Source organism: Paroedura picta, chromosome 7, assembly GCF_049243985.1.
Source record: "Paroedura picta isolate Pp20150507F chromosome 7, Ppicta_v3.0, whole genome shotgun sequence".
Classification (NCBI taxonomy): Eukaryota; Metazoa; Chordata; class Lepidosauria; order Squamata; family Gekkonidae; genus Paroedura; species Paroedura picta.
The window spans coordinates 104,923,908-104,936,382 of record NC_135375.1 but is presented as its reverse complement, the minus strand read 5'-3'; the positions used below and the strand labels follow the sequence as shown (position 1 = coordinate 104,936,382).

Sequence of the window (12,475 nt, the reverse complement as noted above, 5' to 3'; positions counted from 1 at the left end):
GCAGCGCCTCCCAGCGGGCGTTGGGAAGTCAGGGGCTCCGGCGGGAAAGGAAGCGGAGCAGGGGCCCAGGCGGCAGCGATGTCCCTTGGCAAAAGACTATCTCCCCCCCGGGCCTCAGTAAAATTGTCAAGCATTGACCCGTCCCCGGTGATAAAAAGGTTGGGGACCACTGGTATACAACATTCCATCCATATGCAACAATCGTATAAAGGTAAAAACAGTAGTAATATTATTATTACTATATGTATGAGATTTTTAGGCTGCCCCTCTCCAAGACGGTCTCGGGGCAGCTGACATCAGGATCCAAAACAAGCTAATGCAAAACATCTAAAAACAACTAGGTACTAAAACCAACATTTTAATATTACTGTAATCGCTTCTTCCCAAACCCTGCCAAAAATGCATAATGTTAATAAGATAAAAGTATTGAAACATTTTAAAATTAATGCTAAATGTCAGCATCGATTGATGTCAATTTTAGGTCTCCTGAGAGGGGTGGGGAGTGGTGGTGAAGGAAGTCTGACCAGATGTAGGCCTCAGTCATTAAACAATGCTCTGTTCCACACCTTCTTAACCTTCTATCTATTCCCCTCTTACCAAACCCCCCCTGGACCTGCATCCATCTATTCCTCCTTCCAATAACATCGCTTTGTAAATAAAAAGCAGAAATGCTTTACAAATTGTATTTTGGGGCTAAAATGAAGGGGGAAAACCTCTTGGAAAATAATATATTAAACATTATGGCAGTAACCATCCCATCCCTGAGATTTTAAGAGTTGCAAACGGTGTGCATTCTCAAATGCATCATAAGGACAGATTTCAGGCTGACGCATGATGTCCTGATTAAAGTGTCAAGATTACAGTCCGGGAAATTCAGGTTCGAATCCTCACAGGTGCCTTGGAAGCTTACTGGGCATTATTGATGTGCAAGAGGGGGAAAAATTGAATTGTTTCAGATTTGGTCCAAAGCTATCTGATTTGTCTGAATCACACATAGGTTTTTGGATTCGGTTGAATCAATTCGAACAAACCTGAATCAGTTTGGGGCAACTAAAACCAATGCCTCCATTGAAGCCTATGGGATTCCCCCCCCCCCCACACACACACACAAACACTTTTTGTATTTTTCTGGGCTTGGGGAGGGGGCTGGGTAGAGGCACCAAACTTGCTATGTGGCTGCAGGAGCCTATCCTCAAAAGAACCATCAAGATGCAAAAGGATTGGACCATGGAGTGCTTCATCTTATGATGACCTACGATGAGGGGGAAAAAACAGATTATCTGGCCTGTTCGTAAATTCTCACTATAGGAAATAATGGAGGTCAGATGAGGGCACCCTCTTTGGCGGATCCTAACATTAGACTCCCAGTCCTTTTTTAAAACTTTTGGGGAAATGGAGATTTGAACGATTTGTGGCCGAATCAAGGCTGATTCGTGTACTTTTTGTCTGATCTGAATCAAATCGCGTATCCCAGTTGGGCATTCCCGGGCCAGTCACACACTCTCAGCCTAAAACTACCTCGCAGGGTTCTTGTGAGGATGAAACGGAGGCGAGGAGAAAGATGTAATCTGCTTTGAGTCACCATTGGGAGAAAAGGTGGGAGATAAATAAAGCAAATAACTAAAAATGGAAGATGTCAGGCAACTGTTTCGTCTAGAAATAGCCGTGGTGAAATTCATGGCAGGCTTGTCCTATTTAGGTACTTGAAATGGTGGCCTCAGTTATTGTACTTTGCAGTGTACTTTCTTTCTAGGGGTGCCAGCCTCCAGGGGGGACCTGGAGATCCCCTGAATTATAGCTCATCGCCAGACTACAGAGATTAGTTTAGGTGGGAGAAAATGTGCAGGCTCACCTCCTCCCAGGCAGGGAAACCACAAGAAAACTCACACTTAGGGTTAGGCACTTTGGCCGCTAAAGTGGCTGTTTGTGCTTGAAGCAGCCAGTGCCGTGGTGCAGGGGGAAGGGCGGCGCGGGCACTGGTGTGCCAGTTGGCGCTCATACTGCCCTTCCCCCAGACGCTTTGGTGGCCGAAGCAGCCAAGCCGACTCACACTTGGGAAGGGGCAGGGGGAGGAACGGAAGTAGCTGGTTCCCTAACTTGTGACCTAGTCCATTAAGGTAGGAGGGGAAATGCCACGGACCCTCTCCTGATCTCCTGAAGACCCCTGGAGGCCCGCAGACCCCCGGTGAGGAATCCCTAGTGGGTTGGATGGATTCGCAGGTAGGGAAGGCATGAATTATAGATGTGTTTTCCTGGCATCCAGTGCAGGCCTGGCAGAACAGCTTAGTCTGACGGGCCCTGCAGAACTGTTCTAAATCCCACCGGGCTGTGATCTCATTGGCCAGAGCATTCCATTAGGCAGAGGTATTTCCCAGCCCAGAGCTGGCAGCCCTTGGCCACGGGCATTCATTGTGGCTGAGAGTTACCCCTGGCTGCGTCTACTGTTGACTCATCCTAACAGCTGCTTCAGTGGCGCATGAGGAGTGCGCTCACTGCAATATGGGGTCTATGAGCTCCTGGACCACAGCAACACGCAAGAGGAGACTGGCACCAGGGGCTTGGCAGGGAGTCAGCTGGTGGGGGCTCTAGGCCGAGGAGGTGCGGAGAGGTTCGCGAGGTGGTCAAATGGCTTGAACTGACCCTGGTGAAGAAATTCCCAGTGACAGAGCGCTTTCCTTACATGACTGACCAATCTGACTAGTCACTACCAGGGCTGAGGCGGGGCAGCTGGCAGGGCCCAGGACTTCTGGTGGGGCCTGTTGGCAGGGTTTGAATGTGCAAAGAAGCTTTGAGGTTCTGTCCTTGCCCGGAGTGGTTTTGCTAGGGTTGTCCGTCTCCTGACCAAAATAAGGCTGATGGTGTAATCAGGTCACTTCTGGGGAAAATCTGAAAGCGGGCCTGACTCTCTAGGAATCTCCAGCAGTCAATTCTCCCACCCTCCTGCCCTGCTGCGGGTGGCCAAGCCGTGCCTGGTGACTCTGTCAGTAGAAGTGACGTCACTGAATCTCATGATGCTCTAGGGCGGTGGTCTAGGCCCTGGCACCGGGCCACGGCTCCCTCTCCTCGCCCCCACCCCCGCAGTAAGAAACTTCCCAGGCTGCAAGCTTGCGGCCCGGCAAGCTTCTTACTGTGGGAGGGGGGAGAGGGAAGCAGGGCAGGGCATGTGCGCATGCGCCATGCACGGCCAAAAACGAGCATGCGTGACACTTTCGCACATGCTCGTTTTCGGCAGCACATGTGCATTGCGCATGCACGGCCATGAATGCACATTGCGCATGCATGGTCACGCATGCACAGCATGCATGGCCGGGCAATCGCCCTCCCTGCTGCCGCCGGTCTCCAGCCTGAAAAAGGTTGAGGACCACTGCTCTAGGGTTTCTCCTAAACTCTGTTGAATTGAAGAGATCCCTAGAACAGGGGTGGCCAAACTGTGCCTCTCCAGATGTCCATGGACTACAGTTACTATGAGCCCCTGCTGGCAGGGCCTCATGGTAATTGTAGTCCATAGACATCTGGAGAGGCACAGTTTAGCTACCCCTGCCCTAGGGCATCGCATGTGTTACAGAGTTTAAATATGCAAAGGAGGGTGAAGCATAAAGTTGCTTAAACAAATACAATTGGTTTATTTAGAAGGGAAACAACTTTACATAGAAAGAGAGAGAGAGAGAGAGAGAGGTTCCTAACTATCTAACTGTTGTTTTACCTATTAATTCTTTTATATTTTTACACCCAGTGGCCAAAAGGCAGACAGAACTACTCTCAAGAGCCAGAATATGCTGAATAGGAGACAGCATTGAGAAGGGCACCTTCTACTGCCTGGGAACAGCCTAGTGCGCATGCGTATGTGTTGAGAACCAGGAGAGGGAAAAGGAGGGAGGCAAAACAGGGAAACAGGAGTAGAGCCTGGTGGCTCCTGGGACTTTGGTTCTCTTTTCCATGTTATGGAGTGTGGGGCTACCTGACGCTGAGTAGGCCCAGGAGGAAAGGCCAGTACTCTCCATGCTGCTGTCACAGAGAGATCCAGGCTCCTGTGCGGCTCACGCCACCGCCCCAAGCAGTCACTGGAAGAGAGGGGCTTGGCCAGAGAACTGGCCCGGTCCCGCAGTCCATCGATCAGGGAACAATTAGACAGACGGCGGCCAGAATCTTGTCCGCAAGCAGGTAGGGGAGGCGAACCATCTGGAAAGCGTTACGGAAACAAAGAGATATATGGAACATCTTTTCCTGCTCCCCCCTCCCCCTCCCCCAACAATGGGATTGTTGCATTTATGGCTGATTATTAAAATGTTATAGCACTAAAAAAACACTCCAAAGAAAACCCAGCGTGTGAGAGAGAGAGAGACAGCAAATTCTGGAGGCCTTTTAAAGAGGCCCATTTTAATGGAGCCTGTAAAGATTTCCCCTCTTTCCCTTCCATAACTAATGACAACATGAGAAATGGGAGTTTCTGAATTAGGCCACGAGGACTGGATGGGGGGGGGAGGGGAGGGGAGGGCACAGAAAAAGAAAGCCGGGTTGACATATGGTCCGTTTTGGCCCGGTTATGCAAAAGAGCTTTGTTCTCGGTTAGAAACTCCAAAGATGTAACCAGTTTCCCCAAAGTTTCACCGCACCATACGAAACCTGTTCCTTATTTAGGAACCTGAATGCAATGGAAAACTTTGCAAAATGCTTGTTTAAAATTTTGCTTGATGGCGCATCCAAAAACTTAATTGCTTATCCCCACCCCCATCCCAAAATGATGCGCTCTTTCCCAAAGCTTCAAAGTACCAAAGTACCAAAGTACCTAGATGTTCATTGAGGTTCCTCTCCTCTCGCCAGCTCCCAGATTCGCTCCCAAAATTTTACAAAAAGCTTCCTTGGCTTCCTTGGCATGGATAACCTTGGTTCTTCCTTAATTTTTTCCCTGAGGTGGCAACCCCCTGCGTGGGCTAGAACTGTTTCCAGTGAGAGTCAGTTTGATGTAGTGGTTAAGAGCAGTGGCCTCTAGTCTGGAGAGCTGGGTTTGATTCCCTGCTCCAGCTGGGTGACCCTGGGCTAGTCACAATCCTGTAAGAGCTGTTTTCACATGTCAGTTCTGTCAGAGCTCTCTCAGCCTCAACTACCTCACAGGGGGTCTGTTGTGAGGAGAGGAAGGGAAAAGTTTTGTAAGCCGCTTTGGGACTCCTTTGGGCAGTGAAAAGCAGGGTATAAATCCAACAACTTCTTTTTCCCTACCTAAAAAAGAAATCCTTTCATGTAGAAAGCTAACATGCTAGGGAGAAGGGGTTAGCCTTCTTCCTAGCAAACCTGTGCTACTGAGGTTTTTTTTCCCTCTCTCCACACAAAGGGATCCAGATAAGTCACCCACAGTCTGACCTTGGGAGATGGTGGATTCTCCATCTTTGGAAATTTTTAAACAGAGGCTAGCCGTCTGACGGAGAGGCAGATTCTGTGAAGGCTCAAGGGGGTGGCAGGTCACAGTGGATGAGCAATAGGGTTGTGAGTGTCCTGCATAGTGCGGGGGGTTGGACTAGATCACCCAGGAGAAGCATTGCATGAACTGGAGTATCCCTTGCAGCAAAAATCTGGAAGTGGTATCGGAAACACCCATTGACACTCTAGCAATCCCCAGATCTCTATGGAAAAGACCAGAGATGCAGGGGATTCTTAGAGTGTCACGGGGTGGCTGCCCCTCCCATTTTCCTCTGCTGCCTCCAATCTGGGATGACTCCAGAGACCTCCTGATCCATCCCCTGCTTTATCTGCTTGCTCCTTTATGAAGAAGTCCATGCCTGGTTACAATCCTAAAATTCATGTAGTGCCTTGTGTGTGGTCAGGTAATCAGATATCATTTTTATAGAGCCAAACATAGTTTGACTCTCTTTATATCACTATAGCATCATGACACTATATATCTAGGATTATTTGAATTCCTTATTTTCATTTTAAAGAAAACCGGTCTCTTTCATTACAGAGTGATACTTTTCCTCTTATATCTCTGCAATAAAAGCGGAGAGTCTGAAAATAGGAATGCCAGGCCCAGGGTGGGACCTTGGGTTCCCTTGGAATGATAGCTCATTTCCAGACTAAAGAGATATGAGACCAGATGGCTTGGCTGGAATAGCTTGTGCACGACAGGGGGTGGGGGAAGACCTTTGCTCTTTACCTCCAACAGTTTCGCAGACCAACCCAAACTTTTATTCCTAGATTTGATATTAAGTTGCAGAGTTTGGTTCCCAGCAATCCTGCACGCTCTCATTTCTGAGATGAGTTTGAAATACTGGCAAACATCTGGAATTTGGGGAGAAGGAAAGGTGGGGAGAAGAAAGAGACTTCCGCAGGGTACAATGCAATAGAATTCCCTTCCAAAGCAGTCCTTTTCTCCAGGGGAAATGATCCCTCCCTCCTGAAGATCAATTGTCAAAGCAAAAGCTCTCCAGGCCCTACCTGGAGGCTGGCAACCCTAATTCAGAAAGTTAAGCGTTTGCTTAAAAAAAAAACATGTCCCCAGTGAGACAGCTGATTGAGATTGAGGAAATATTATAGGAGGGGCTCATATTTACTCCTTCCCTCTTACAAAAAAGTCCTGGTCCAAATCAGGTATCGGATAACTGGGGGGGGGGGACTTCTGGGGACTGGCATCTCTAAATGGGCAACCCATTTAGGGATGCCAGTCCCCAGGTGGGGCCTGGGGATCCCCTGTAATTATCACTCATGTCCAGACTACAGAGATCAGTTCCCCTGGAGAAGATGGCTGCTTGGGAGGGTGGACTCCATAGTACTAGACTATCATTGAGGTTCCTCCCTGCCCCAAATCCCACAAGGTCCCAGAGTCACTCCCAAAATTTCCACGAATTTCCCAAGTCAGAGCTGGTAACCCTAGTTCCCCTTGAGAAAATGGCTCCTTCAGAGGCTGGACGCCATAGCATTAGACTCCAACGAGGTTGCTCCCTGCCCCAAATCCCACCCACTCCTGTGTCCGCTCCCAAAGTCTCCAAATTCCCTAGAATTCACAAGCTGCCATCTGGTTCGGTGCTGCTGCGTGGAAGTGGTTGCAAGGAGCTGTTCCCATCCCTTTTAGCAGCAAAGGCTCACTTAAGAGGCTCTGGCACCTTCAGATGCTGAACATGAGCACGTTCTCCGGTTCAGTGGGCTCTGAGAACTGCCGGCTGTGGGTGGGAAATGCAGCAGAAGGGTGGGACACATGCGGGAAGGTTAATGGGTCTCCCTTCATCATGCACAGCTTCTTGGGCTGCTGCGTTGTTTCCCAAGCCAGCCGTAGCTTTCAGGACGGTCATTAAGCAGGCCTAAATGGAGGAATGCCAGCCTTCAGATGGGACCTGGAGATCCCCTGGGATGACAGCTCATTTATAAGACAGAGATCACTTCCCCTAGAGAAAATGGTTGCTGAGGAGGGTGGACTGTATGACATTATACTGTGTTGAAGACCCTCCCCTCCCCAAACCCGACCCTCTGCAGGCTCCGCCCCCCCAAAGTTTCCAGGTTTTCCCCAAACTGGAAGTGGCAACGTTATTTGCCATGCCCCCATTTAGACAGGGGTGCCAGCTCTGGGTCAATCCCAGTTCTCTCAGAACTCTCTCAGCCCCACCCGCCTCATAAGGGACCTGTTGTGGGGAGAGCAAGGGAATGTAATTGGAAGCCATTTTGAGACTCCTTAGATTAGGCCAGGCTTTCTCAACCAGGGTTTCCCAAATGGATGGGAGTTAATTAACGTTTTATATATATATTTTTTTTTAGAGAGCCTCTTGTGGCGCAGAGTGGTAAGGCAGCCGTCTGAAAGCTTTGCCCATGAGGCTGGGAGTTCAATCCCAGCAGCCGGCTCAAGGTTGACTCAGCCTTCCATCCTTCCGAGGTCGGTAAAATGAGTACCCAGCTTGCTGGGGAGTAAACGGTAATGACTGGGGAAGGCACTGGCAAACCACCCTGTATTGAGTCTGCCATGAAAACGCTGGAGGGCGTCACCCCAAGGGTCAGACATGACTCGGTGCTTGCACAGGGGATACCTTTACCTTTACCTATATATTTTTTGAGTTTGTTGAACATTTATTGGGTGGTATGGCCATATCTGGTCATGTTTACATGCTCCCCAAAATGGCCAATGGTGGGCGTGAAGGGGGTGGAAAGGGGAGGGGCCTCAAGGGGGCGTGTCCACAGCTCCGCTTCCCAACCATATTCTGCACGATCGCACCACTTCTGGGGTTTCTCGAACCTGAAGAATGTTTCAGGGGATTCTCAATGGGAAAAATGTTGAGAAAGGCTGGGTTGGAGAAAAGTGGGGTATAAAAGTTCCTGTTCTTCACCTGGAGGTTGATAACACTATGGACAAGGCCTTCTTTCTTTCTTTCTTTCTTTCTTTCTTTCTTTCTTTCTTTCTTTCTTTCTTTCTTTCTTTCTTTCTTTCTTTCTTTCTTTCTTTCTTTCTTTCTTTCTTTCTTTCTTTCTTTCTTTCTTTCCACGTTCCAGTGAGGTTGCCTGGGATCAAGCCCACGGTGTCTGAGGGAGATTCCCTTCCCCACAGCTTGGAATGATCAAGCTGCTCTGATCAAAGAAGAGGCGGCAAATCCATCACCAAAAAACAGTTCTGCACAAATGGGGAGGGGGGTGGAATGATTTAGGAGCCCGCAGGAAAGATTAAAAAATCGGGGCACCAATATTGAATCCTCAGAAAGCTGCGCTGATCAAAAACGCTGCATTTGGGGGGCAGCCTCGGGATGAACGGCCGCCAAACAGCTGTCGGCTGGTCGCTGACAGAGAGAAGGATGGAGTTAAAATCCTCGCGTTTATTGAAGTCGATCTACCTGCTCGCTGACTCTTCCCCCCCCCCCACCTCTGTTTTTCTATTTTGTTTTACAGAACTGGTCTGGAGGCCATTATGGAAACATATGCTTTCTGGAGGCCCCCCGTGAGGACCCTCACCTTTGAAGATTTCACCACCATGCAAAAACAGCAAGGTGAGCCCTTTTATAATGGGCACCAAAATGGTGGCCGTCGAACAGCTAAACCGCCCCAGAGCCGGCATCTGGCCTCCAGCTGCCTTCTGGACACTGCTGGGACTCCTGACAGCCAGGCAGAGATAGAAAGCAGAAAAAAGCACTCCGTGCCTGATCCAGAAACAAGGCGAGGTTTGCAAGGGAGCTAACTTACGGAAAGACAGTGTAGTACAGTGGTTAGGTGGCCTTTTCAGTCTTTGGACCAGTGGTTCCCAACCTTCCTGATGCTGCGACCCTTTAATACAGTTCCTCATGTTGTGGTGACCCCCAACCATTAAATTATGCCAGTGTTCTTTCACAGATATTAAGCCGGAACTGACCAATGGCATGAAGATCCATGATTCAGGATTGGATATAAATTGGTTTTTTTCTGGGGTTTCCCAGTTCAGTTCTGCCTCTTGTCCCACCATGCCAAACTCGCTCTTTTCCGCTGCTCCAGACAGATGAACGCTCTATCTCGATCTACCCTGGCCAAGCTGCTCGCCCTGCCGCGACCCCTGTGAAATGATCATTTGACCCCCAAAGGGGTCCCGACCCCCAGGTTGAGAACCATTGCTTTAGACCATGGAGGTACTACTGAATGATTTCTCAGGCTTCGAGGGTCCCCAGAAGTGATAGCAAAGGGCCACACTTCCCCCCACGCCCAGTTTGCCAATAAAGATGAAATCAAATTAAAATGTGCAGATAAACATAAAAACCAGTCTCCCATCTCCTCACCCCACCATACCTTGCCTGCAGTGCCGTATACGGAAGTAAAAATAATAAACAAAAATCAAAATAGGCTGCTGCAGGGCTGGCGGCTGGCTCTCTGCGGCAACCATCTTGGAATCCCCGAAGTCGCAGTGAAGACCCGGAAAGAGAAAGAGATGGATCGATAGGAAGATAGAGAGAGTGGGAGAAAGAGAGCCCCTGCAGTGCTTTAAGAATTCCCTCAAACTCTATAACAGGCTTTCTCAATAAAACCCTGGGGTTTCTTGATGGCCCAGGAAGGGCTTCCCAAACGGGTGGAAATTAATTATTTTAATATATATTTTGAATCTGTGAAAACTTTATCAGGTGATTTGACCATATAAAGCAGTGGTTCTCAACCTGGGGGTCCCGACCCCAACTGGGGCATTGTCAGTGTTGCTTTCCCTCCCTCATTTCCCTCCTAACTCTCACTGAGAGGAGGACGGGTAATAGAAGGTAGGGGCAGGAGAGCTTGCATCCAGAAGTTCCTTGTATGTTTGCCTGGTCCACTGCTCTGGGTGAGGGTCTCCTGCTTTACAGATGCACCTTGCCCCCTAGCCTCCCCCCAAATTTACCTGAAACTGGAAGGAAGTCACATTTTAACGCAATATACTGACGTCACCCGGACGTAGGGTGGCCAGGTTCCTCCTGGCCAATAGCGGGTGATGAGGGGGTATGGTTGTCAGATCCTGGCTGGGAAATGCCTGAGTATTTGGGGATGGAGCCTGGGGAAGACAAGGAGCTTAGTGGGGAACAGTGTCACAGAGTCTACCCTTCAATGCATCCATTTTTCCCTGGGGAACTGATCTCTGTAGTCTGGAGATGAGCTGTCTTTCCAAGGGATCCCCAAGCCCCACTGGGAGGATGGCATCCCTACCTGGAAGTGACACTAGCACATCCGGGCTGTCAGACTGTGTGTGACGCTCTGGTTTTTGGGCAAAACTCAGTGGTTAAAAGTTAGTTTTACCACAGAGTTTTGCCCAAAAGCCAGATTGACACCCCTGATACTTCTGAGTGACATCAGCTTGTTGCATCACTCCAGGAAAGTGTCCCCAACCTCTGCGGGCAGCGCAGATGGACCTGAAAACCCTAGTCCCTTGTAAAACCAGTTCATACATGGCCTACCTCTTCTTCCAAGGCTATAGCTTAGCTAAGCACACACAGAAGGCCCCAGGTTCAGTCCCCATCAGCTCCACTTCAGAAAGTTTGAGAAGTTTTCAAAGTCCAGGAAAGGTCTCTCTGCCAGCAGTCATGGAAGGCCACTTCTAATCAGCGGACAGGGCTATATAGCATGTTGTTCTGACCCAGTATAAAGCAGCTTCACACATGAGGAGAAGCAACTATCAGAGAAATGAATATGGAGCAAAGTGAAAGCAGACTGCCTGTGGAACGGAATGGACGTGGGATGAAGGGGATACCGAACGAAAGCTGTGATGTCATGGAGTTTTGGGGGGCATCGTATCCTTTCCTCTGAAGACTGGCTTTCTTGTAACTGGCTCACCTGCCTCGTGCCACCACCTCCCGTTTCACCGCAGCCCCGCTTCTAGGCCTACTGAACCCCAGTGGCTTGTGGTTGTGTTTACTGTTTCTATGTGGCTTCCCTGCCGCTTGCGATGTCTTCTCGCTGCCAAGGACTGGGGGACGCTGTTAGATGATCTCTGCCTTCGGCAAAGGCCAGTTCCAAATTAAGCCTTTGCTGTCATTTTTCCTAGGAAAAGTGACACACGTTTTGCTGTGTGGCTGTATTGCAACATCCCTGCAGGATTTGCATTCTTGCGTTGATCTGAGCCCAGCAGGAGCCTTTCGGTGGCAACTGAGAGATCTTGGCCCTAAGCCCAAGAGTTATATCCTGGATGACCAGAAAGGCTGGCCGGGAACACTAAGGCTATTTCCTCCCTTCGCTTTCTGGATGGCCAGTCTCTAGGTCCATGTTTCCTGACCATGGTACCAAGGCAAACGCCCCTCAATGGTACTGCAGGATGGGGGAGGGGTTCAAAATGGCAGCTAGGGAGAGCCGGGCTGACTTAACAGCATTATAGGCCCCTGAACAGTGCAGGGCAGCTAATGGGATCTCTCTCCATGACCCTCTTTCTTTTTGTTCAGGGGGTGGAGCAGCATCAAAACGACCCATTTAATATTTGCGGCTTCCCTCAACGACTCTTGAAAATAATAGTTTGGTGAGGCTGATAAGAATTCAGCATTAGAAATCACAGAGCTGCCGTTCCCAGAGTGCATGGGTGAGAGGCAATGACTGAAATATGTCAGTAGTGTAGAGCAGGGGTAGTCAACCTGTGGTCCTCCAGATGTCCATGGACTACAATTCCCATGAGCCCCTGCCAGCAAACGCTGGCAGGGGCTCATGGGAATTGTAGTCCGTGGACATCTGGAGGACCACAGGTTGACTACCCCTGGTGTAGAGGACCACGGGAGGGTTCTCTGGGCCTTGGGGCAACCCCATTGCAGTTTTACAGTTTGGTCCTTTGTTTGTTTCACCTGGAAGCCATTTTCAAAAAGGGCACTGGCCTTCCACAGCTCCGGAGTAACATAGAGTCCGTTTCCTCACTTTCTTCCAGTTCCACCCCAGTTCCTAAGTTGCTACATGTATAACAGGCGTGTTCACACACAAAAGCACCTTAACTTGATGCTAGTTAACTATATGAGATTCCAAAAGGTTACTGCAGGAACTTGGGACTCCCTGGAATTATAGCTAATCTCTAGACTAAAGTAAGGTGACCAGATTTAAAAAAAAATAA

The 12,475-nt window shown here is 49.4% G+C and overlaps 1 protein-coding gene across 1 annotated transcript in view; it reads left to right on the top strand.

Annotated features, from left to right (window-relative positions):
* Positions 1-12,475, top strand: part of TBX15 (T-box transcription factor 15) — a 125,215-nt gene that overhangs the window by 93,935 nt on the left and 18,805 nt on the right. The window contains exon 7 of the mRNA XM_077345896.1: positions 8,857-8,954. Coding sequence (XP_077202011.1) covers positions 8,857-8,954 — 98 coding nt within the window. The remainder of the gene's footprint in view (positions 1-8,856; positions 8,955-12,475) is intronic.